Here is a 24,876-nt window from a genome sequence, read left to right on the forward strand (position 1 = left end):
CTACAATAGTCCGAACCTGTGCGTGGTCCGTGTCCTTATCCGAATGTGAGTGACGTCACATTGTCTCACCGAAAACTGCCCTGTCCACAATTGCGATGTCCGATGTCCGAATGTATTGATTTCTAAAGTTGTTACCAGAGCGCAGTCAATGTACCAAACAAAATGTTTTTGTTTGTTGTTTTGATGCTTTGTAGATTGAGATCGAACTTTTGAAAGTTGTGGGAGTTCAATTTTAAATATTTATTCAATAAGGCAAAGTGGCAAATGTAAATGCTAAAAAATTGAACTCATATCACAGCAATCGTACAGCATTAATTTAAATGTCATCTTGCTTTTCTTGAATTACAACACCTTCCATTTCCTTCAATAACAAAAACCAACACCACGTTTTCAAAAGGAACCGGAAATTCAAATATCGTGAGTGTTCTGTTCTTTTTCTGTGTCCGAAGTACACAGGTTGGGACAAAAAGTTCAAATTGATGAATGTCTTCGGACCAGGTAGGTTCGGACCTTCGCCCACTTGACGCATGACGTCAGAGGGTCACGTGAACCAATCAGCGACGAGTGTCCTTCGGACACAGTTTAGGACATTGCTATTGTAGACGGGCCTTAATCCACTTTAATACAATGTCTTAAATGTTTCAATTAAGGATAAAAAAAAAAATTAATATTTTTCCTCCAGTTGTACATGATGGTGTGTTAGGTCTAACTATGAAAACACCTTAAGCAAGAAGTTTCTTTCAAATATAGTTATTTTCATGCAAGACTGCAGAACGATGTAGGAGCATAAAAACACTGCCATATAAATTTCTTGAATAGGCAGTCTTAACAAATTACTACAAATTTTCAGTAGGTATCCAATGAGTTACAAAACATTAATAAGGTTTCTCCTAGGTCACATAGCCATAGTCACATTTTGGCAGAACAGGACAATTTAAAGAACTAATATGATGATATGGCTGGTTAAATCACGGGCAACCCTTCATATTTTTGTATTGCTGTGAGACATGGATCTTCTAGGCTTAGGGCAATAGTCCAAATTGATAACTTCTTAATGCACTGGTTAGAGAGAAATACATATGTGTCCATCATAGAAGAATTAAACATCTCAAAGAGACTGGGTGAATGCTATCTCACTTTTTTTTGGGCAAAATTTACATGAGGTACCGTAGGAGCCAAATTTAGGAAGTGGAATGACTGATGAGAACAACTTGAAAGCCTGCTGGTTGTTAACGAGGAAGAAATCAGTCTGATGCTATATTTGGATTGTTACACTGCTCCTAAAGTCCAGAAGAGACATGGACTAGAAATTAGAAATGATGTGAAATGTGTTGTTGGAAAACAATGAAGAAAATATAGATGCCTGAGAGTATTAAATGAACAGGTTTAATACGAACACAGGATAACTAACTATGATCAGCAGCACCCAAAAACACAATAAAAAAAAAAATCACTATTATATTTTATTTTAACCTAACTAATTTTAGCTAATTAGATAATATTAGCTAATTTAACTAATTCATTTTTCTATTTTAACTAAACTGATAACACTCTATATTACTTCTTGAGAACTTCCAGGCCCTGATTTACATATGGGCCAAAGGAACATTTTCACAGAGCGTCAGTTTTTGAGGAGCGGGAGAAATTTGAGATGGGAAACATATATAATGACAAAAAAAAAATTGAGGGATGGGAAAAAATAAGTTTTTTTTTTACTTTCATTTTAACTTAAATTATATTTTCAAAAAATACATGTCAAGGGGAAAAACTAGTTTATACTAGGCCTTAAACCAAATACTTTGGAAATATATTTAAATTTTTTTATCTACACACAGTAAGTATACATAAACTAAACAACAATTTAATAAATTTAAATTAAAAAAAATACAAACTGCCTATGTCTTTTAAAAACCTTAGTATTTAGTTGCATCATGTTCTGTTTTAAAACTGTTAACAAATAAGCTTGAATTTGTATAATTTTATGATGTTTTGGGGTAAAATGGTAAAGGAAGGGGGAGGGGGAGCCGCTAAATATTATCTGCCCAGAGCGTTGGCTGCATGAAATCAAGGGCCTGGTTACAGTAAGATATGATATTGAAACAAACTCACCAAATTCCTGTTGAGGTAGAGTATTAGTGTTGTCATTAGTTTTTTGCTCAATTTTTTTTGTGGCATTTGAAGTGCCCTCTGGAACATTCACCGATACATTTTGGTGAAGGGGATCAGGCACAACATCATCACTACGCACCAGGCGATTGTCAGTCGTTTGCCTCCAGTCAGCCAACTCTGACTGGATTTCCTTCAGAAGTAGCATTCTATCTTGGATGGCTGGTGCTGCCGTCTCAAGAGAGTGCAGCAACCTAAAATCACGTTCTTTTCCCCTCATTTTCTGATGCACTGGCTTATCCGGCAACTGGTATTTACTGGGGTCATAATTTCCACGTACTGTCTTCTCAGTCGCCTTTTCGACATAGCGTGACATATCATAGGGCGCTTTCTCCTGGTAATTTATTTCTGTGGATTTACTGCACACTGAAGACTTTGGCAAAAGGTTTCCTGGATCAATTGCTTCTTTTTCCTGTACAATACAAAAACACACACATTGGTTTTTAAAAATGTGGGCACTGTTAGGTTGATTTTTTTTTTTTTTAACTGCAGACATTTATTTCTGACCAAATGCAAATTTTGATACAATATGAACCTGCACAACCAAGCATATTGTTTGAAATCTTGTTGACTATAATGAGGTCTATACTGCTGTGAACATTTTTGGAAAAAAAAAATTTATTTATTAAAAATTTAATCTCTGTGAATTTTATTTTAAAACAAACACACAAAAGGTTTGATTAACAATTACTTTAAATAGTTTTCAAAGAAATTAAGTATTCTACGAATTCCATTGTACTATCATTTGTCTAAATCTAAAACACGAGACACATGCTAACTATCATTACTGTATTTCACAAAAACTTATACTTGATGTAGCATGCAAATTAATATTGATAATAGGTATGTCATAATTTTTTTACTAAAGATGTTAATTATTCAATAAATATTATAAACACTCAAACAATTAAAAATAGGTTTTATTTTCATTAAGTTGTACAAATTTGTATGATTACTGATTGGCCTTCTAAAGTATTTAGAACATTTGTGAACAATAGTAACAGCATTTAAACATAACTACATTTTGAAGCCAGAAAACATTACAGTCTTGGAGTCTGAAGGTGGATCACAAAATATCTGCATTATTGTTTCTCTTTTACGTACAAAATTTGACACCAATACTAAACGAGAAATTGGCCCTAATGAAAAAACGTACCTTTAAAGCACACTTTTTTGCTGGGGGCTTGCTTGTTGATGGAGTATGCCCTATGTTGTTTACTGGTTTTTCTTTCCTGATGCTTTGTTGGTGCTTGGGAATGGTAGTTGCCGTAAACCTTTCAGCCTCACACGTTTTAGGCACAGCTTGCTTGAATTGCAATTGTGGGTTTTTGGTTCTGGCAGCATCAACACCAGTTTCTTGCACACTGGGGAAGAAAAAAAAAATGAAAACAGTTAAATTTATAGATTATTGGGTTATCAGAAAGGGGGGGGGGGGAAGGGGGTAGGGAATGTAGAAGAGAACGGTTCATTCTACCCCATTTAACTCTGAACCTTGGTTTAGTACACAGCAAATAGGCCTTGTCAGAGCTGTGTTGGTTATCAGGATTGTTTGAGATGTCCTAGTGCTACAAAGTGCTTATTTAACACTGACAGTACATACCCATTAGAATTTAAAAGTGCACTTGGAAAATCATTCAAGCAGAGACCTGAAGAAATTTATTTTACTTATAAAGAAGCAGAAGGCAGTGGAAAAAGGCTAAGCTACCCAGTTGAAGTATGACTGTAAAGAAACTATTTAATCCAATATGATAAAATTGCTACATCTAGTAGTTTGCAGTTTAGGTCAACAGTGACCAATGAAGAAATTGATCATTTCATTTTTTTATGACAATGCACACTATCAGCAAAGTTGTAACATTTTTTTTAATGTCATTAAATATTTGAAATGAAAAATAAAATAATCAGTATACCTAAAATTAGTCATTATCTATTACTTAATTCATTAATATTTGTCAACTTACTATGAAAACAACTCTTGCTTACTTATCTAGTAAAATAATGTGCCTTTAAACAATAAAGTAGATTATTCAACAATATTACCTATTAAAAAAAAAATATTAGCATTTTTATGTTACTTATTACCTATATAAAAATTCTGGGATTTATTTGAAAGGCATATATAATTATTTTTATGATTTTAATGACTTATAGCTATTACCAGTTTCATGGAGAAAAAATTATACATTAAGTAATTTTATGTTCTTACTGTAAGAACCAATGTCATATGCCTACATTGTTTTTTATTCTGTACATTTTGTTTCTGTATTTTGTGAATGCAATTTTTTTTTGGATTTTTGTATTGTCTAATTGTAGGTATAGCATGTAAATTTTCAGCTAAATGATAGCGAAATTAAATACAAGTACTATTAGTCCTTGCATTTTTTTTCCAGAAAAATGTGTTGAATATACAAGTCAACAAGGCAGGTAGGCCTAAGCGAATAAGTGCAAAAATAGGCAGCTGCATGCCCAGTACAGTACAATTTATACCCCCGATGCTTAAGTGAGCCTTCACATAAGGCAAGTGTTTAAAGTTTTGTATCTTTATTTTATTAAATTAGTATTTTTTTTTTAAATAATGCAAGAATGAATTAAGGTTTAACATCTTGTCAGCATTGAAATATTTGGAGACAGTAATGAGGTGATAAATTGATTGAATGTAACTGTGGGATAAACGGGAGTACTAACCCTGATGAAATCCACAAACTCACAGCAAAGTCCATTGTGTTTCCCCAATTACAAATATTCTGACCTTTGACACAGCTGGGATTTGAACCCAGAGGCAGGTGAATTGACCACTTAACAAGTGTAAGCCCCAGGTCAGACTGTTAATCTTCTAACTGCTTATCACATTCTGTTCAAATCCACTTAATGTCTTGTCTGGTGTGCTGTTTTAATGGTAGGCACATACATAAATGGGTATTAGATTAAAGTTGGGTTAACTTAAAAATTACTTAAAGAAAAATTTAATTCAACGTAATACCTCCTAAAAAAAATTGTATACAATAGGTTCGCAATAAAAAATTTGCATTGTTACCTTTTTGTAAAAGGTTGATTGAAGACAATGTCAGATCGTGTGTGTTTTTTAACAGAAACTTTTAAATTGCTGGGCTTGTGAGATCTTTCAAGCGTAACGCGTTTTTTGCTGTTGCCGACACCTTTATTATTCATTTTACTAATTTGAATTGTCTTCTAATAGCTGTCGAAGACTACATAAGAATTTGATATTCCCTCCTAAACGATGTTGGTAAACAATGATCCCGTTGTCTCAACACTACCCGCGTAGCAAGAAATTAACCCTTACTAAATATTCCCAAATATAATAAATAAATAACATGAATAAACATTACAGTGAGTTGAAGGCAAATATATATAATTTATTCTGAGAGTCAAAAAATTAAAAAGTTAGAAACAAAAATTGCAGAACTGAATGAAATATTAAGCTGTTATGTTGTTGTGAATGTAAACGTAAAATTTGTAAATAAATTTTGGTGTCTCGGCAATTTGTGTTACTAATTGTTTAACGTTTGATATTGTAAGTTGTAAAAGAGTAACTACCGTTTGTTTTATCAAAGAAAGCATATTACCTTACCTATCTATATTATAAATTACTTTGAATATTATGTCATGCATAATACTTACCATTTCTTTTGCTTATACGACAATTCTCTTTTTTATTAAATTCTGTCGGTAAACAGTAGCACCCAAAAGTTTTTTTCATTATAAATTTCAAAAGAAAACGATGTTGACACATCAAGAAAACAAAAGTACAACTAAGCTAGGAATATCTGGGGTAGCCTCTGAAGCATGTGGCTTCAAGACCATGTGTGCCTGTGAACAAAAAAAATTATCTTGCATTAACTATGAAAAGTAAAATTTCATGTTATTCTATAATGGTGCGTCTATATCTTTTGCATCACTATGGAAAGTTATGTAAATTATAATTAAACTTATCAAATGGAAATTAGAGTATTATCGATCTGCCATGAAAACAATATCGTCCTCAGAATTATTTAAGAATGAAATATTGATAGTCTTCTACCATTCAAAGTTCATAACAAAAGTTAAGTTAGTTACAATTGTAGACCATGATATAGTTTATCTTTCAAGTGGAAGTAAACAATTTGAAAATCACTACTCGCAGCTGGAAAGCGCGGCTGATTTCGGTATGAGTACTCGCCATTGGTTGCATCATGTATCCAAGCGAGTCCGTGGTCTGGGCTCCAGGGAACAGGCACCGCTCTTAGCTGACTCGTTCGCCATCGACCACCTCTGCAGAACGGAGCCCAGCGAGTGGTGGTTCGTGGCGAGCCCCGGTATGGCTCGTCTATGACACTACTAGTGCCTGTCAAATAATTAGCACCAATTAAATATAATTTTATAAAGGCTATTTTATCAAAGAATGACATATTTAACTGAATTAGCTGAGAAAACTTGTTTAGTCAGAAAATTAACTGAAATAGCTTTTATCCTGGAAATTAGCAAAAAATTATGTATTAAAGCATAAATTAGCAAAAAAAAAAAAAAAAAAAACCAGCATCTATAGCAAGATAATAATTTTTTTTGGTTCCTAGTTGAGAATTTACAAACTGATACTGATACAATAATTCTCTGTTCAAAAATGTGTTATTGTTACATAACTTGAAAAAATTCTGTTTATAGTTTTATTTTGCGAGTTAACCTTCCAAGCGATTGCTGTGATTCAGGACTAGAAATACCTGAGGGTAGCCCAACAAAGCAGGTACAGCAGGTCGTGAGAAAGGGGCTCATTGGTAGGACCTCACCAGGGAACAGGAAGGAAAGTAAAAGAAACAAAAGTTTCATTACTAATAATTTAATTGTTGATTAATCCTTATTTCTATATGCTGTTCAAGAAACTAGTGAGCTGAAGTGAGGCTTGGATTGTTCACTCACTATTTTGTTGCAGTGATATGGCTGCAAGCTTACCAGGAGGACTGGAGAACGTAGACAGCGAGCAGGTCAAATCTGTAAGTTTCTAAAAGGTTGTGAAGGAATTTCTTACACCTACTGTTGTTGCAAGTATGAAGGTAATGAATGTTCTGATTGGAGTGCTTAACTGCCGTAATATTTAAATTTTATTTATTTATTTAATTTTTTGTTCTTTGGATCCCACATGGAGTTGCGTGCTCCAGGATATAGACCACGTTAATATGTGTGTATGTACACACACATACATACAATACTAGTAAAAATTACTACACAATATAGATGAACAGAAAACAACACTGGGTACATAAAATTGGCATAAACTTAAGTCTAGGTCACAAAAGTACAAACTTAGTACAAAAAAAATTTGGTCCTTCTATTCTTTCTTTGATTGCTTTAAAGTTAACTTAACCATTTGTTTCCAGATTGTTTGCTTCTTTTTTGAGTTGTTCAGTAAAGCATATAATATGTGGTATAGTCCATATCAGGAAATAACCCACCAGGGTGTTGAACCAAGAATATGTTCATGGAGGACCAGTGCTGAGCAGTGGCCTAAAGTGCCTCTTACTTCTAAACATTCAATTACTCAATCAAGAACGAACCAAGTTAGTAACTGTATCAATTATTATTTTTGTTTCAGTTCCGAGACTTTTTGGTATCCTACAACAAGTTGTCTGAAATTTGCTTCAACGACTGTGTTTGGGATTTCACCACAAGAAACGTTAAAGACCAAGAGGTGGGTCACATTCATTACTATTACTATTGGAAGAGAAGCTCTAAGAGACGTATTCGCAGGCTGGTACAATAAAATGGTTTTGATCCAGCATTCTATGTTACGGCATGTTCTGTAGTCCGGCATCAATTGAGACGCTCACGTACAGAATTTTTTTTGGGTGTATTCAGACTGTTAACCTTGGCCGCCGCTGCCTGCATTTTTAGTTTGTTCAGAGTTTATCATTACTATTGGTTTTAATTTCAGTAGTGTTACCTGTTTTATAGTGGATTACATTTACCTTTTCACATTTAGTATTCTCATTAAAACTAAATTGATGTTTGCTAATCCAGCCAAATTGCTGATCCCTAATACAGCATGACTGTGTTTCGGAACATGTCGTATTAAAGACCTTTCAATGTACATTTAGAAAGGAAAGGAAAACATATTTTTGCATAAAGGTGCAGCCAAAAATGTTGATAACAGATGTTAACAGATGGTGAGAGACTAGTGAACTGTGAATTGCTATCACACGGATTCCAACTACAGAACCCACAGCAGTCGGAGGGTAGACTAGGAGGTGGAGAGAAGTATTTTTTGAAATATTTCTTCCTACATCTAGTCTTTGAGGTCATCTGGACGTGGCGACGTGCTGATTGGCTAGTTCCCAGCGTCTCTGTTCTGAGATGTTATTGGAAGGCATTTGAGTATTGCAGCATTAGTTTTAAGTTATTTTGGTATGCTGTGAATGCAGCTACGTGTATTTTGTGCGAGTTAGCGTTGACACCGGCTATGGTATCTGTGTGTCTGCTCTGTGACCATTCATTCTTGACCTGAAGAGTGTTTGTGGTTGGCAGGAATTGATGGATTCTGCCTGCGGGAACTCTTGATTCAGTAGTGATTTTTAAAGCAGTTGTAATCTGCTGCTCATTCACTAAAAAACACTGAGCGAACTGGCTCAAAGTTGCACGACCGGTCGACCAAGGTCAAAAAATCCACTCAAATAAATCAAGAATCTTTGCCCGATTACTGAATTTCTTTAACTGAAGAATGCCGGATGAAAGTCTGCCGACTACCAGCAAAATTTGGGTTAGCCAACATTTTTTGCAGTTCCTTTTAACGTGTTTTCTCTTCGTTAACCATTATGATGCTCAAAAACCTTTATAAAGAATCTAAATTGTTAAGTTGCACATATATTCATTAGGAAAAAAACAGACATACCAATAGTATGGAATATTTGTACAATCCTACTTGTAGTAATGTGATTTCGGTATGAAAAATTAGTAAAATTACTGCAGTTAAAAAGAATTTTATTGAAAAGGGGATGTGTGGGAACGTTTTTGGATTAAATTCACATTCAAATGGTGAATTTTTTTCTCAATCTATGATTGATTTTTTTGATGAATTTTGTAATTAAGTTATTATTGCTACTATAATTGTTGAATTTATTATTTACTAACTTAATGCGGAATGTAAAATAAACTCTGTTTAAATTAGTATGTTATTATGTGTTATTTAGGATGTTTCACTTTTTTTTCTACGGTATATGGAGGTGTTCCGCTGTGATGGTGTTGGCAGAACCGCTGTGCCCTGAACTGCATGGAGAAGTACATGAAGATGAACCAGCGGGTGTCGCAAAGGTTCCAGGAGTTCCAGATGATAGCCAATGAAAATGCTCTCGCAGCTGCCCAGAAAATGAGCTCGGTGGCTCGGTGACTACATGTATCAAAGTATATTTTTATTCAATGTACAGTATTTTATTGTTGAATTTTTTTTTTATCTGCTGAAAGTTGTAGTCTTAACTCTCTGTGGACTACTAGAAATTGTGTACCATTAATGTAAGTCCATTAAAGTACTATTTTATTTGCATGAAGCATTTTTTTTTTTTTTTCAATTTTTTTTTTGGCACATGCGTGCTTTGTTAAGCTGATTAAATGAATTTACACACATTATTTTAGTCATTGTTTGGGTTACAATATTTAGTCATTTCTTCTGATTTTCTGTTTTCAAAAGCATAATTAGCATGACTACTTTGATCATGGTGCAATAGTCACTGATTAAATTTTAATGGAGTAAAAAAACAGTCAAAAAGAGAAATGGTTTTTAAAAGCCTTCAGATGAGTATTGAGTTATAAAATGGTGGATGTTTCAATTTATTAGTTGTGTAAATGATCGTGTATCACCAACCAGCTTTTTTGGCTGACTGCCAGATGTGAAACAGACATCATACTGTGATCTGCCTCACTGCAGTTCCAGCATTAATTTAATACCTTATATACGGGTTACTTTGTCCCGAAATGGAAAAAAAAGTTCGAACTATGTATGCTACAAGCCGATTACTGGCGATTCTGCTAGCCCTGATAACAAGATCATACTTGGTTAAACTTCTAATGACTGATGTATAATTATTAAAATATTTTCAAGTTCCTTGTTTCTTTTATGATTTGTTTTTAAGTATTTTTTTTTTCCAAAGAAGTACCAGTGTAAAGTGAGAATAAAACAAAGTGTCCATGTTCATATTGATGTGAGAGTACTTTTTTAATTTAAAAACCAGTTGCTTGCATTGTTCCAAGCATTCTACAGTATGTTAAGATAGGAATATTTGATATGGAACATACTTACCCTTACGCAAGGTGAACGTAAGCCCAAAAGTAAATTCATTATATTATCGTATTTAGAACAAAGGTTTGAACTATTTAAAAATAACATTAAAAGCTCAGAGTTTGTTATTTTTCAATAAAAAATTAAAACATTTGTTAAAAACCAGACACAGTAACCCATGTGTACAGTCAGGGTGGCCAGCCAACTGGGAAATACGGGAAATAGCCAGGATTTCTTAAAAAAACCAGGAATACCTGGAATCAACCAGGATTTTTATTAGAACCGGGAATTTTTTTATGAAGTAACGATCGCAGTAACATACGGCTGTTAAAGGCCTATGATGGAGAAACTTAAACATGAGCACGTTCACCACCTGTGGAAGCACGACAGTTTGCTCGTGAGCTATATTTTGTGAAAGTTAATTTGTTCATATTGCATTAAAAAACTTTTGTAGTACGTAAGAAACCGTTAACAATTCAGACTTCCATACTTATTATGTTTCTGTATTCAAAAGCTACAGCATTTTGGCTGAAAATGTTGTAGGGTGGTAGTAATTTCTCGCACAGCATGTTGGTAGCACTAGTTTTGTATGTATATATATATTTTTTACTTTGCGCTCATGTTGTTACGTCACGGTATCACGGATACTTTTCTCGAGTTGTTTTAAAAGTTTAGTTGTGCGGAACCTTTGAATATATATACTGTATAGAAGTCGCGAGTGGATAGGATTTACTCTACTTTTTCAGAAGCGTATGAGGAGCAGCTTGGGAACTTCACCGCTGCAGTGCGCTGCCGTAACGCCCTGTATCGTCTTAGTTGTTATTTACACGTTAGAGCGCAGAACTGTCGCCCGCTGTCATTCCCCGCACCCCCCACCTATCATTCACTGCAGCTCAAGGTTGTTCAACAAGTGGGGGAAGGGGTGTTTGAAGAGTTCGTAACTTGTCCGCTAGGGACCACCACAAGTCGATGCCCTAGAGATGGTGGCGATTGCGGCGGTGAATTAACCAACTACCTCAAAACCGTATTAGAAATTTTAACCTGGGCTGGCGACTTCTATACAGTATATATATTCAAAGGCGGAACGTTGTTTTGAATTTTTTAATCTAACATGTAATTTGCGCAGACTATCAAAATGTCAAAGAGTTAGGTTACCACATACGATGACAAATATACGGAAGAGTTTGAATGGGTGGAGAAAGATCCAAAGTGCAGGACAAACGTCATTTGCAATTTCTGTAATGTTAAAATCAATATCGGTAGCATGGGAATAACAGCATTAGCCAGCCACGCAAAGGGGCAAAACACGTGCGTTTGGTGTCAAGTAATTTTGGTGACGTGAGATTATAAATTTTTTTGTTGGTGGTAGGTTTTGTTTTAAGCAAGTTCATTGATTTAATTCTTAAGCCTATAGTTAAGTTGTATATTGTTAAACGCCAATAAAACATCATATTGTGTGTGCTTTGTGTAACAAAAATGCAAATTGTATGCAAATATTAATAAAAACCACCCAGGAATTTTATTTTCCCAGAAGAGTGGCCACCCTGACAGTATGTATTTACAGTGAACTTATGTACATCAGTTGGGAGTGCTAATTTAAGCCAACTATGTGGTAGCATACTTTGATTACCAGAGATGTTCATTGTCGTCAATTCTCTTGGGGCATCAGACCCTCCACTTACGGAGGAATTATTGGTCCTGGGGTGCCCTTCACTGACTAGGTTGGTCTGTGTAATATCAAGCCTTAAATTTGCAGTTTTAACACATTTTATAACTCTGAGGGTCTACATACTGATTGTGATGCCATGCAAAATATTAGTTTGGAATCTACAGTTTCAAACCAAATTACTGTTATTAAGACAGTATTAATACAGTCACAATTTTTTTTTTCCAATAAAAATAGTGTTATCTTTCAAAATCATACGCAGCCAAATTAATTTCTTTTTCGAATTTGCACCTCCACCTGTATTCAGGGTGCTATAGCAAATTTTTCTCTCGGAGTTAAGGTCAGAAGAGGTGCAGAAGTTGAGTGGTTAGAACAATCATTATTATAAATTCGACCTCCTAGGCAAAAACTAATGCTATGTTTGAATTCAGGGCACCAAATTCATATGAAATCAGCTCCAAATACCCTGGCACCAAAACTATTGTTGGCCTGTGTAATGTGATGTATGAAATGCATGTCTCAACCATGTAAAGTACTTCTTGTCCCCCCCCCCCCCCCTTTTTTTTTTACTATTGAATTGATACCTTACACACGTGCATGTTTCGTTTCCAGGTCACTTGAAGAAAATTATAAAATGTGGGTTTCACTGTATTAATGTTGAAAAGCATGTATACCCAAGAAAATTAATACTCCTCCCTCCCCCCTCCTCATCAAGGTACTATATAGTTGTGTGTACCAATTCAATAGACAGTAAAAGTTATTACATTATTTGCAACCATGTTCACCAGTGAAAATTTAGATAAATCATATTTTATGACTGAAATGAACGGAAAAAAAAGTATCAGTTACAAGAACTCGTGCAATGGTGGCGTGTTCAATACTACTGGAGAACGGTTGCCTCTTATTAACAAGTGACCTCTTCAAAATCAAAGATAACTCTTAGCTTTATTGGCCAGGGTAGCAAGAGAGCTGAATTAAATTAATTTAAATAATTAAAAATTTTATTGTGCAGGGCACCATAAACCCTAATTCTGCTTTCAAAAGCTGAAAAACAAGCAACTGAAAAATAAATGTTGCAGTTTTTGGGCCTCTTGTTGATGGGCCAAAACAAAAAAAACCAAAACTAACACCTTCTGGATGACTAGGGAGATTAACCTTTCACCATTTTTTGGGAAAATAATGAGCAGAAATTATGTTTCTTCAACTTTTGAAGTTCTTGCACTTCAGTGACAACACTGATGCAGATCCAAACAACAAACTCAAACTGTCATTGATTAGTTTGCAAACAAATTTTGCTCAGTATACACACATCAAAGAAATGGTCTCACTTGATGAGGGCTTGATACCCTGGAGAGATCGAGCCAAGTTCCGAGTTTTCATGCCAAACAAACCAGGCAAGTAGGGCATTAAACTATATTTTGTGCAAGGCTGACAGTGGGTTTGTTATTCATTTTCAGTATATTCAGATGATAAGCATAAAAATTCCTAAAACAGTGCTTGATCTGCTGGGAGACCTGAAAGACAAAGGTTATTGTCACTTCATGGACAATTATTACAAGTGTAGGTCTGAGCAAGGCTTTTGGAATATATATAAAAAAAAAAACCACACACACAAAAAAAAAACACGCACATGGAAGCTGCTTCCAACGAATTGAAAAATTGAGAAGTTGTGTTTCATTAAGACGGTGATGTCAAAGAGTTTTATCTTGGAAGGACAAGCTAGTTGTGAAGCCTATCTCAACCATGCACACAGCTTCTGTGGTTGTCAAACCAAGAAAACAAAGTTGGCTCTTCTAGTGATGTACAGTGTAGGAAACCAGAGATTGTAGTAGTAAGTTAACACACACACATGAAGGATATTAGTAATCTTGACCAAATGGTGAAATATCATCCCATGGCTCGAAAGACAAACAAGTGGGAAAAAAAAAAAGAGTATTCAATTTTTATACTGATGGGGGCACATAATGCATTTGCGGAGATGACGAAACACACTGGCGTTAAGGCATACCAAGTTTGTAGACTTTCCGAGTGTGTTGCTAGCAAGACTACAACTCCCATGGAAAAGAACAGTCGTCAGTTGCTAGATGATTCAAGTGATGCGCCGGGGGACTGTTCTAATGCCTCACCCATTACCAAGCCACCACTGCAGGATACTGCATCAAGATTGTTCGATGGCATCAAAAAGCACCCGTCAGAAAGAGAACAAAAAAAATACTCAGAGGCAGTGCCATGTGTGCTTTTGTGTCAAGGACTGTAAACCTAAGCGTCCCAGCTTCATGTGTTCATCCTGCAACATTCCGTTATGCCCGGATGCTTGTTTTACCAGATACAATAGTGTCAAACATTATAAAAAAAATTAAGTGGTGAATTGAATCATTTACAGTATTTTTATTTTTGCTGTTTGAGAAACTGGTAACTATAACTGTTAACCCTAACAACAGAAGTTAATGATAACTTTCATTTTTGTATTTCTTGCACACAATTTTAAGAGCTCATAGTTGTGTTTTTAAAAATCTTTTTTGTTAAAATGATTTTGTAACTTTTCAAATTATGTTTCAAATATTTTCAAAAACACTTCTATCTTATTGATAGTACTTTTTACTGCTAGAAACATGGAACATTCTTCGAGCTAAAACAAAAAATTACCTACTTTACAATGATTAAATTTTCAATTGGCACATACAGCTAAAATTCTCAGGAAATGCTTGTGCACAGGAACTTTTTGAAAAATGATTTGGTAAGCAATCTGGTAACATTTTTTTTTGACAGCGAAAAAAGGCTAAAACTGGTGTTTTCACAGACTTTTTAGGTATGGAAATTTCTGAACACAGTACGGTATTGTAAGGGTATAGACACATTCAAGACTTTATCTTTAATATTCCAACTTAAAATGAGTGTGTTACCGCTTGGATTATTCTCATGGAGGTGTGTTACCGACGCGATGACTGCACACCCATTCGCTGCCTGGCGTGTAGAGATGATGAAGCATGTGATACGTGAGCCAGAGTCGCCCTTTGCACCTACGCTTTAAGAGCTTGTGTGCCCAGCCAGGTGCAATCATTCGGAGAAAAAAAAAAAAACCTGTAGTAAGTTGGAAGGGTAAGTTAAAAGGGTAAGCAAACAAACAAACAAGAATAAATATTTGCATCAAATAATAAATAACATAATATTTTTAATATTAAATTCGTTAAAATACATATAGTACATTTTATTTTATTTGCAATATCATTAATTTGCTTACATAACTCAAAGGCTAGATTCTGGTTATCACCCTGATAGTTTAAATGATGTGAATAAACTAATCAAGTGTTACATATTTATTTTTATACAATTTGAAAAACTTTTCCCTCCATAACAAAATTTAAATTGTTTTATATGATTTGGCAGGGTTGGAAGTTTTGAAATTATATCCAAATGTGTATTAAAATAAGGTATAAACTTTTATAACTAATTCTTCTAGCTCAAATCATACATAATGTTTTCACATTTATCAACAGGTATTACTAGAGCCACGGAATTTTCGCGCATTCATTTAGTCGCAAGCTAGAATACAAACCTCCACACTGTCACACTGTGTTCATGATTGGACCGCAGTTATCTGGACACACCCCTCTACGACCGTGACGATGTCCAGCTAGGAGAGAAGTAAGCGAATCAGGTAGTGCCAAATAGTAAGGATAAAAATGTTCTCCCTAAGAAATCAACCAATGGGAAAGTAAACACGGGTCGAGCACACCTATAACTTTGAATTCTATCCTGAGGCCAGAGGAATCCGCGAAATTTCTGGGACTCTAGGTATTACCAAATAACTGTGACCCAAAACTTAACATACTGGCCAGTTACAGGCAGTTTAACAGAACCTTACAAACGGTTTATAAGAAATCACACATTCCCTTGGACGGTATGATGGTCTTCGTGGCAACACCAGTCCACAATCACGACTGCTTCCTAAGAGGGGCCCGTTAAGTACTATAAAAGTGAGTTGTTGACTCGACTAAACAAAATATGATGTGGCCACGCTGTAAAATGAGCACATTAAAGTGCTGTAGTGGTGGTGGGGGGATGAGGGGGGGGGGGGGGGGGGGAAGGCCTGGTGCTGCAACTCAAACATGAACCAGAGAGCAGAGGTAATAGGTCGTGATGCTGGCCAGGCACTGCTACGTATTATAGCGCAAGGATGCAAGGTAAAATTACACACACGTTTAGCCGTGACGATGGCACTATGGGGAAAGAAAGGTTGTGCCTGTTAAGGGGGTCTGGACACACACATAGTTGATTCTTTGAAACATTCCTTCATTAATTAATTTTATGAAAGTTTATCAAATCTGTCTTCATCTAGGCATAAAATAATTAGGTGATTCTTCTTCCAAAATTAATCATTTTTGAGTAGTTTCAATTGGTTTTGTCACATCCGTAACCATGATAAATAATTTGTTTACTTTTACATAACACTAACACAAACAGATTACAATCTGTACCATTACCAGATAATCTATAAGGGCATTCTTTATGCTATAATAATTAGGGGCCGGAAAAATTATCATCTTGCTACTATTATTTTTTTGCTAATTTACACTGTAGATGCTATTTATTGTTAATTTTCAACATAAATTATATTTTAGCTAATTTTTTTTTCTCCAGCTAATTATGTAGATTAAAACTATACATTAAAAAATTGGTTGTCTGTAAAGTCGGTTTATGGACGATAGTTTAACGTGACAACGTCATAACAAAACATTGATGAAATGATTGCATACTTATATGAATAAAAATGAATCATTTTTATTGAATTATCACTATTTTGTATGGATACAAAGAAGGAGTGAAATGAAATCTACAATTTAATTGATAAATTTACTTTTATTTGCACTCATTAATTCAAATATGTTTATTACTTTAACGAAGAGATTATTTTAACTATAACTTTTATACATGTTTGCTATTTAACTTCTTCCAATCTGTGTTATTCTGTTAAGGATAGGACGATGATAGGAAAAGTAGGAAACAAATGGGAGTGTTTCAAGTTTAATGTGCCTCGAAAAAGTCAAATTGATGGTTGTTCCAATCGAGTGGAAGAGAGATAGATGCAGCGCAAGCGTACAATGAGCGTAACGGGACACAGCATAACGGGACACTTTTTCGTCCGTGCAGCCGGCGTTCATCGATTTATTAAACGTCACGTCAAAAAAGTTAGTTTACCTTCAATTTGATGTAAATAGTACAAATTAAACTGTTATACCACTGAAACTGGGACATTCTTTTATGGAAACCCTGGTTTAAAACAGATTTTCACAAGTGTAATATAATGGATGTAAAAAGTTCCACAAATAGTAATAATTACTATAAACACTTATACAACTTTTTTACAACCATTATATTACTCTTAGTGAATATCTGTTGAAAGTGCAAGGGAGATATCAAGTTAAAAAGTCAGAAATCCTAATATTTATTACTGGGCTCAAAAATTATTTTTAAAAAATTAGCTTGAATAATAATGAGATAAAAATATAAATAATGTAGCATTTTTATGATAGTGAGATTCACAGAAACTGCAAAGTATATATTAGTAGAAATTCAGAAGTATATTACATATCTTGATGCCAGGTTTAGACTGAGCTGAAAGTTTAAACAAAAACATTAAAAATAACAGCATTTATTTGCTCACTTAACTCGCACGAGTGAACAAGTTTCGACTGTCTACCAGTTTCACCTTACTCCTGTCATAAAGGGTACATTGCCACCCAAAAGGTTCTAAGCACTTAAATAAGCTCACATTATTTTGTTTTCATGGATGCAGCATACAATATACAAACACAATTTTTTGCGGATAAAGTTATGTACAGACAATAATTTTCTGACTACTGATATATGCAACTTAAAACACTAAATTTAATTTGTATTTTTACAAAATCAATTTTATACATCAACAACTTATAAAACTACTACACAATAACAATAATTTTAGCACCAATATGAAGATTTCATATTAAATAAAACTCACTACTATAAAATAAATAAATTATACTTTTAACTACATTTCATTTAAGCAAGACAATTTTCATCTGCAAGAAAATTATGGTTTTAACTTTTGAACTTTATAAACATATTATTTATAAACTTATTATTTATGATGGATCAGTTTAGAAAATGCTTGATTTGAAGGTCAGTAATGACACAGTTGACATGAAATTAATTATAATTGTAAAGTTACTCCTGAAACCAATTCATCCATGTAAGGACCAACATACACTCACCAAGAAAATTAAATTCTCCTTTTTTGGGCTGTAACATAACATGAAACTTATCGCAGAACCCTAAAAGAATGTCACTCTACGCTTAACTTTTAAACAGTTCAAAAATTTAAGACAAATGGTGCCAATTAATTAACACAAATAAATATGTAATGTAACAAATATCTTTACATTTCATCATACAAGTTTCTACAACCTTTTACAAAATAAATTATAACAGCTATTAATTTTTTTCTTTCAAATAAAATTATTAGTACGTACAAGAAATTAACAGTCTAGTGAGGATGCAAAACTACTGCGTGACCAAACATTCACAGAGCTAGCAACTGTTGATATAACCCAACTACTACATGCGTTAAAACATGCAACAACATAATACAACCAACCATGAATGTTGCAAACATCTTTACAAAATAAATCAGCAGTAACATACCCAACAGTTATTAACAAACGCTCAATAAAACAAATTCGGTTTAGCAAAAAATATATTTTTTTATTAATACTTAACTTTAAGTATTCTTTAGTTCTTGCAAACCATTACTAGTTTTTTTTTACTTTAAGTTTAGAATCTGTTCAAACAAATATATTTGTTGAACCAATATTTATACCTACACTCAAAACATACCTGAAATTTAACATTTACTAATTATGTGAATGTGTGCATAACTGTTGGCTTATAATCAATTAATTTTTACTCTTAGTAATAATGCCAGTCCTCCTTCCCAAAATACATTTACAGCCAAAATTTAGATATTCATAAATAAGTATCTCACAACTAATGACATGAAACAAATAACAAAATACTCTCGTTTGAGGATAAATCCATATAGTAATTGCAGATATTAAATTTGTACCTTGTTAAACCCTACACATTAGAATTTGCATACAGATTGTTAATCACTAGCATGGAATGTGACTTCACCAAGCAACATTGGTTCTTCGTAAATAATTTTCTAATCTTAAAATATATTTAACAAGAGGCCAACACTTGGCTTACCCACACCAATGGTTCAATCATTGCATCAAGAGCCTTTGAGTTTTGGCAGCAAATCAAAATCATTCAACAGACATGACCAGCACTTCCAATTGTAACTGAAACATATTTGTTCACACTTGGCCTATCTCACACTCAGCAACTTGACTTGTGTGCAATTAACACAACTGTGCATTCATGCATGCATCGATTCAAATAACACACCAAGGCCACATTCAACCATCTGACGTGGGACACACAACAACCATCTCACGCTATAGGCTTTGGTGAACACGACACGCAAGCAACTTCCCTCTCTCAACCGGAAGTCCTTCCTCAATGACATCATTTAGACAATGTTACTAAGAATTAACAAGTTCACCTGTTTTTCTTGTGCCTCGCTCTTTTACGCTTGCGAGTATGTACAACCGATCGTTTCTGGGAAAGATTAGCAGGGCCCTGAAATGATGCTTCCGCACTCTGCGTCGCACCAATGCCTTCCGTGTGGTCTTGGACCAACGAAAAATCTGGTGCAAGTGCTTCATCTTCGCAAACCAATCCAAACTCAGGAATGACCAAGACTTGAGATTCAAGATAATTAATAGCTGCAGTTTTACGCCCTACACGCGTACAGTACTCTTTGGACTCTGAATGTTTTTGCTCTTCTCTTAAAGACCTCTTGCCTTTGGTGTCTGTTCGTTTTTTAGGTCGACCACGACTACGTACCGTCACACACGATTCACTAACACTTGTATCTGGGGTTTGCTTCTCAACTGATGGCACACACAGGGTTGAATCATCATTTGTTTTCATCTTACACCCCCTCTTGAAACGCTTACTTGTTTGTTGACCCTCAACAGCAGGGGAGTCGACCAACTTTCTTCTCAAATTTTTTCGATTTACAGATTGTTCTGGCACAGTTGACGTTTGTTGTAGCAAAGGTATTTCTTCTGGCTGCACCAAACTCACAGATACATCCTCGTCTCCCCCAGAGTTTTTCAACTTTTTTGCAAACAACACAGACAATGGCTCCTCGTCGGAATCTGCACTTTCGTCAGATATTTCAATGGGACGGATTTCCTGATGAGAAATCGACACTTGATTCACTTTGAGCACCAGTTCCTCTTCAATGCTGGTATCTTCTGCAGAGGCGTAGTTGCCACGCAGACGTTTACGGCTGCCGTGACTCCTTTCCTTTCTGTGTCTGTGATGTTTTTTTGGAGACTGGTGTTCGTGTTTTACGACAGTCAGTATGTTTTCGTGTTTTACGACTGTCAGTTGGCCTTCAGTTTTTGCACCAGCTGTCGAAAACAGTGCTTGATTTGGTGTTACTGATGAGGCGACTTCGCCGTTTCCAACTCCTGCAGTCCTGTAATTACTGACTGAATGTGATGTTACATGCTGAAAAACTTTTTCAGCACCATCAGTGGTCTTCTGTACAGGATGATTAGCCGCAAGAGAAAAGAAAGACTGATTTCCACTATTCAAAAAACACGTCATGCTGGCACTTTCTACTCTGTCAGAGGCATCACTTCTGTGCCACACATTCTTCGAGCCAAACTGCTGTGTGTTAAACAAGGCAGCTGTTATACTCTTGTTTTTGATGTCATCAACACTATGAGAAACTGACACTTCTTTAGTGTCGCACACTGAACTGTTCTCATCGACTTCACGTTCTTTCTTAGGAAGGCAAAAAATGTTTGTAATTGATGGTGGATCAGCCATTATTTCTAATTTCACAGAAATTTCCTGCTGCTGGACGTCATTGTTGGATAAAACTTCGCTACCCACAAAACTTGTTTTGTTACCACTTCCTCCTTCAACTTTACCGTTATCACAGATAGTTTTACGTCTGGGTGGAGTAACTTCTGCATCAGTTGCTAGATCAGTTGATTCCAGTTTTAATTCAATGGAATGAAAAATGCCATCACTAATCACGGGTTGTGAAGAGACCAAGCTACCCAAACCCTGAAAATTTTGTCCCATTTCTAACTCTATATGGCAAGAATCACCGGTATCTTTACTCACCTCTGCTCCTGCCACAGTTTCTTGTTTTACTGTGATTGAATCAACTGGCAAAGAATGTGGCTCATTACTCAGAACAATACCTTTTTCTGACCGACCTAATGTTTTGGTTGCTGTCTCACATATCTGAGAAGTTTCTTGTTTTATTTTGAAGGAATGCATCGGTACATTTGCCTGCTTTGTCCCCTCCTCTGTTTGAGAACTGCTGAATGACATTATTTCATCCTTTAACACAAGAGTCTCTTCAACTGGAGAGTTGTTCTGTGCATGAGAAGTATCAGTGACATTTTGCTGTTCGTTGGTCACTTCTTGCAAAGATTCAAGCTTCACGCGCGTAGTAACTGCAACCGAAGACTCTTTCAGCTGAGCCTCTTTCATCACATGAGAAGAATCATCACATGAATCATCCTCTTCATCCAACACAATAGTCTCTATAGTTGCTCTATTGTCCTGCACTATACAAACATCTTCGTCACAAGAATCTTGCTGATCAACACTGTCACGCGTTTCTTGTGAGATTTCTTTTTTTACATTGGCAGAATCTGCATCCAAAACTTTAGCCTTACTTCCATTTTCCAAATATTCTTTTGATTGAGTGACTTTTTCTTTGGTACAAGAAGAAATATCAAACAGAGCATCATCATCCTCCAATACAATAGTCTCAATTACTGTTGTTTTCTGCACTATACAAATATCTGCATCACTGGAATCTTGTTTATCTGTGATGTCACAGGCACCTATATTAGTTTCTTGCTTCACATAGGCAGAATCTACAACCAATGATTTTAACTTACTACTATCAACCAAATGCTCTCCCATCTCCACAGAATCTTCTTTTACATGAGAACAAACAGCTGTAGATTCATCATCATCCAGTACAATGGTCTCTATTGCGGCAACTAAATTTTTCTGTGACAGTAAAACTTCCTTTTTCACGTGTACTGAATCTAAAAAAAAATGCTGTGTCTTATTATTCCTGACAAAAGATTCTTCTGGCTGTGTAATCTCTTCTTTGACATGAGAAGAACCACTACAAACAGCTTCATCATCATCATCATCATAATCATCTAGCACAATAGTTTCAATTACTGCAACTGTCTCACCTTCTCTTGGCAAGGCTTCTTGTTTTATGATAGGCTCTACAATGAAAGATGGGTTTGTATTACCTATAACAGAAAACTCTTCTGACTGAATTGCCTCTTTTTTGACAGTGAAAGAATCTTTACACAGGGATATTTGCTCCTCTAACACAACAGCATTTGCAGCTGCAGATGATGGTTTCTGCATTAGAGAAACGTCTTTACCACAGGAATATTTCTTATCTGTGGCATCACACACTTCGTTTGAAGTGATTTCCTTTATTGAGACAGTACTTTCAACTGAAGCATCTGATTGTTTTACCTTTCCATTAGCCAGAAAAGAGTTATCACATAAAGGTTCTTCTTCATCCAACACAATAGTCTCCACTGATGAATCCGAGGTTTTCTGCACGAATGAAATAACTGTAACTTCTGACACTCCTTGCAAAGGATGTTGCTTTATGCATGCAGATTTTAATGACTGTGTTTCATTATCTTTAAATGAAGAATCTTCTGGCTTCAAAATCTCTTCCTTGACACGAGAAAAACAATTATGTAAAGCTTGGTCCTCACTTAATATGGCAGTCTCCACTGTTGCAACAGCGCAGGAGCCTTTTTGATCCAGAGCACCACGAACTTCTGATAAGGTTTCTTGTTTTATTTTGACGGAATCTACAACTGAAGACTGCAACTCATCTCTGCATAAAGGTCTAATTACTTTCTCATTTACCACGGCAGTCTCTTCTGTTTCAGAGGGGGATTTTTGTGGAAGAGAATTATCTTCAACATGTACATCTTTCTGACCAATGACTGCATCACACGATCCTTGCACGATTTCTTGTTTAATACTGGCAACATCCACGACCAAAGACTTTGACTCACTGGCCGGGGTCAATGGTCCTTCTGGTTGCAGGACTGGAACCACTTCCTTGGCAGACTCTTGTATCGTGACAGAAGTTTCCTGCACAAGCGAATCAACTCCAGAATGTGACTCTTTCTGATGCACTACGCCAGGCACTTCTTCAAAAGTTTCTTGTTTCACTGCAACAGGGTCAAATCCTTTAGCTAAAAACTGCTTCTCATTGTTGGTTACAGCAGTGCTTTCCGACTGTGTACTCTCTTCCTCGACTTGACGTTCACATGTTGCAGCATCCAGTGTTTGTGCACTGCCACTCTGCACTTTGACTGCAGCAAGCGTTTGTTTCTGACACAATTCTTGAGCCACTACAGGTTCATTACGCTCGGGATCTGCAACTAATGCGTGATCGCCACTGCAACTCTTCGTAACCTCACCATCATTCTTGTCTTCCGCAGATGGTTCCTTACTTTTCAATGAACTTTTGTCTGAAAAATTTTGTGAATCCACTTTTGCTGTGCGTTCATTCAACTCCAAAGAACTTTCAATACAACTGTCCTGGGCACGGATTACAACCTCCAATTTTTCGGTTGTATCTGTTTGCCTCTCTGTAACTAAATCAGAAGACTGTTCTTGTTTATTGTCTACATTATCATTTTCTGCATTTGTCCTGATATCTGATGTGGGTTCCTTACTTTCTGCAGGATTCTCATAAGGTACAGGCTGGCTTGAGGCAGAACTCCCCAATTCATCACTAGTGTTTACCTGCACATCTGTAACCGTGTTTCTCTCTATTTCTGCAGAATGTTCAGCAGATTTGTTTTGGGTACAGACTAGACCCCTTTCTTCATCACCAACATCTGAGTGTTCCTTATAACCTAAAACAGCAGAAGATTCTTGTCCGTTGTCTATGCTATTCTTTTTGCTGACTGAACTAGCTTGTGTCGCTTGCATAGCTCTAAAAACTGAAAATTGTTTATCTGAGGGAACACCTACATCTACAATTTTACTTGCCGTAGCCACGGTTGTTTGCATGTGAACAATGCTGCTTACTGAAGATGAATTAGTTTCAATGTGTTTGTTATCCCTCTCGTTCAATGAGTAGACAACAGTTGTCGACTGTATGCTCACTACAGTATGATCCGAACGTTCATTCTGTGCACCCTGTTTGTAGTTCTTAGTTTGGTTGTCTGGAACAGGTTCCCTAAACTTATGAGGACACTTTGTGCAGTTGTGTGGTGTTCGAGGAGGGAAAGGTGGTGGACATCCAAAGTTGGGTTCCATAGGCTCCCATGGTGTATTTTCTTTAAAAGGAACTGGCCATGATGAGGGAACCTGAAACATTTCACATTTAAAACAAAAATTGTTACAAATTCATATAACCTTCATCAAATATATATGAACATTGTTAGCTCTAATAAAAAAAATGTTAACTTTTTAAAATTTTCTTTAATGTAAAATTAATTTACTTAATGTCTCCACAAAAGGTAATTAGAGACATAAGCATGCACCATCTAGGGAAACTAGGAAAGGTATTGGCCATGGTCTATAATAATAAAGTATTTCAGCATTTTCTTGGATGAGCTCTAGGAACCCCAAAAAA

At 35.5% G+C, this 24,876-nt stretch overlaps 3 protein-coding genes across 12 annotated transcripts in view; 1 reads left to right on the plus strand and 2 right to left on the minus strand.

The window, feature by feature from the left end:
• Positions 1 to 2,753, minus strand: part of LOC134539640 (uncharacterized) — a 560,732-nt gene extending 557,979 nt beyond the window's left edge. Inside the window, exons 1-2 of the mRNA XM_063381827.1 lie at positions 2,702 to 2,753; positions 2,110 to 2,578 (exon numbers count right to left, since the gene is read on the minus strand). Of these exons, the coding sequence (XP_063237897.1) occupies positions 2,110 to 2,482 (373 nt within the window). The 5' untranslated portion in view covers positions 2,483 to 2,578; positions 2,702 to 2,753. The remainder of the gene's footprint in view (positions 1 to 2,109; positions 2,579 to 2,701) is intronic.
• On the plus strand, positions 397 to 10,339 carry LOC134539461 (mitochondrial import inner membrane translocase subunit Tim9-like). 3 transcript variants are annotated; one of them, XM_063381514.1, is made up of 4 exons: positions 397 to 417; positions 7,091 to 7,151; positions 7,751 to 7,846; positions 9,401 to 10,339. In XM_063381514.1, the coding sequence occupies exons 2-4, from the start codon at positions 7,095 to 7,097 to the stop codon at positions 9,536 to 9,538; spliced, it is 291 nt and encodes a 96-aa protein (XP_063237584.1). In that variant the 5' UTR covers positions 397 to 417; positions 7,091 to 7,094; the 3' UTR covers positions 9,539 to 10,339. The 3 variants fall into 3 exon arrangements, with proteins under 3 accessions (XP_063237584.1, XP_063237583.1, XP_063237582.1); XM_063381513.1 differs by lacking the exon at positions 397 to 417 and adding an exon at positions 421 to 498; XM_063381512.1 differs by lacking the exon at positions 397 to 417 and adding an exon at positions 5,596 to 5,698.
• A 7,387-nt stretch (positions 10,340 to 17,726) lies between these two features.
• Positions 17,727 to 24,876, minus strand: part of LOC134539463 (uncharacterized) — a 58,634-nt gene continuing 51,484 nt past the window's right edge. For all 8 annotated transcript variants that reach the window (XM_063381519.1, XM_063381516.1, XM_063381515.1 and 5 more), the window contains one exon: positions 17,727 to 24,608. In XM_063381519.1, coding sequence (XP_063237589.1) covers positions 19,692 to 24,608 — 4,917 coding nt within the window. In that variant the 3' untranslated portion in view covers positions 17,727 to 19,691. The remainder of the gene's footprint in view (positions 24,609 to 24,876) is intronic.

This window comes from Bacillus rossius, chromosome 15 (assembly GCF_032445375.1).
Source record: "Bacillus rossius redtenbacheri isolate Brsri chromosome 15, Brsri_v3, whole genome shotgun sequence".
Lineage (NCBI taxonomy): Eukaryota > Metazoa > Arthropoda > Insecta > Phasmatodea > Bacillidae > Bacillus > Bacillus rossius.

What these genes read in the sequence shown, in the direction of transcription:
- LOC134539461 (XM_063381514.1), top strand. Translation starts at nt 7,095, where the DNA reads ATGGCTGCAAGCTTACCAGGAGGACTGGAGAACGTAGACAGCGAGCAG. An exon ending in ACAGCGAGCAGGTCAAATCT is followed by an intron (nt 7,152 to 7,750) that starts GTAAGTTTCTAA and finishes TTTTTGTTTCAG; the next exon opens with TTCCGAGACTTTTTGGTATC. An exon ending in GAAACGTTAAAGACCAAGAG is followed by an intron (nt 7,847 to 9,400) that starts GTGGGTCACATT and finishes TGGTGTTGGCAG; the next exon opens with AACCGCTGTGCCCTGAACTG.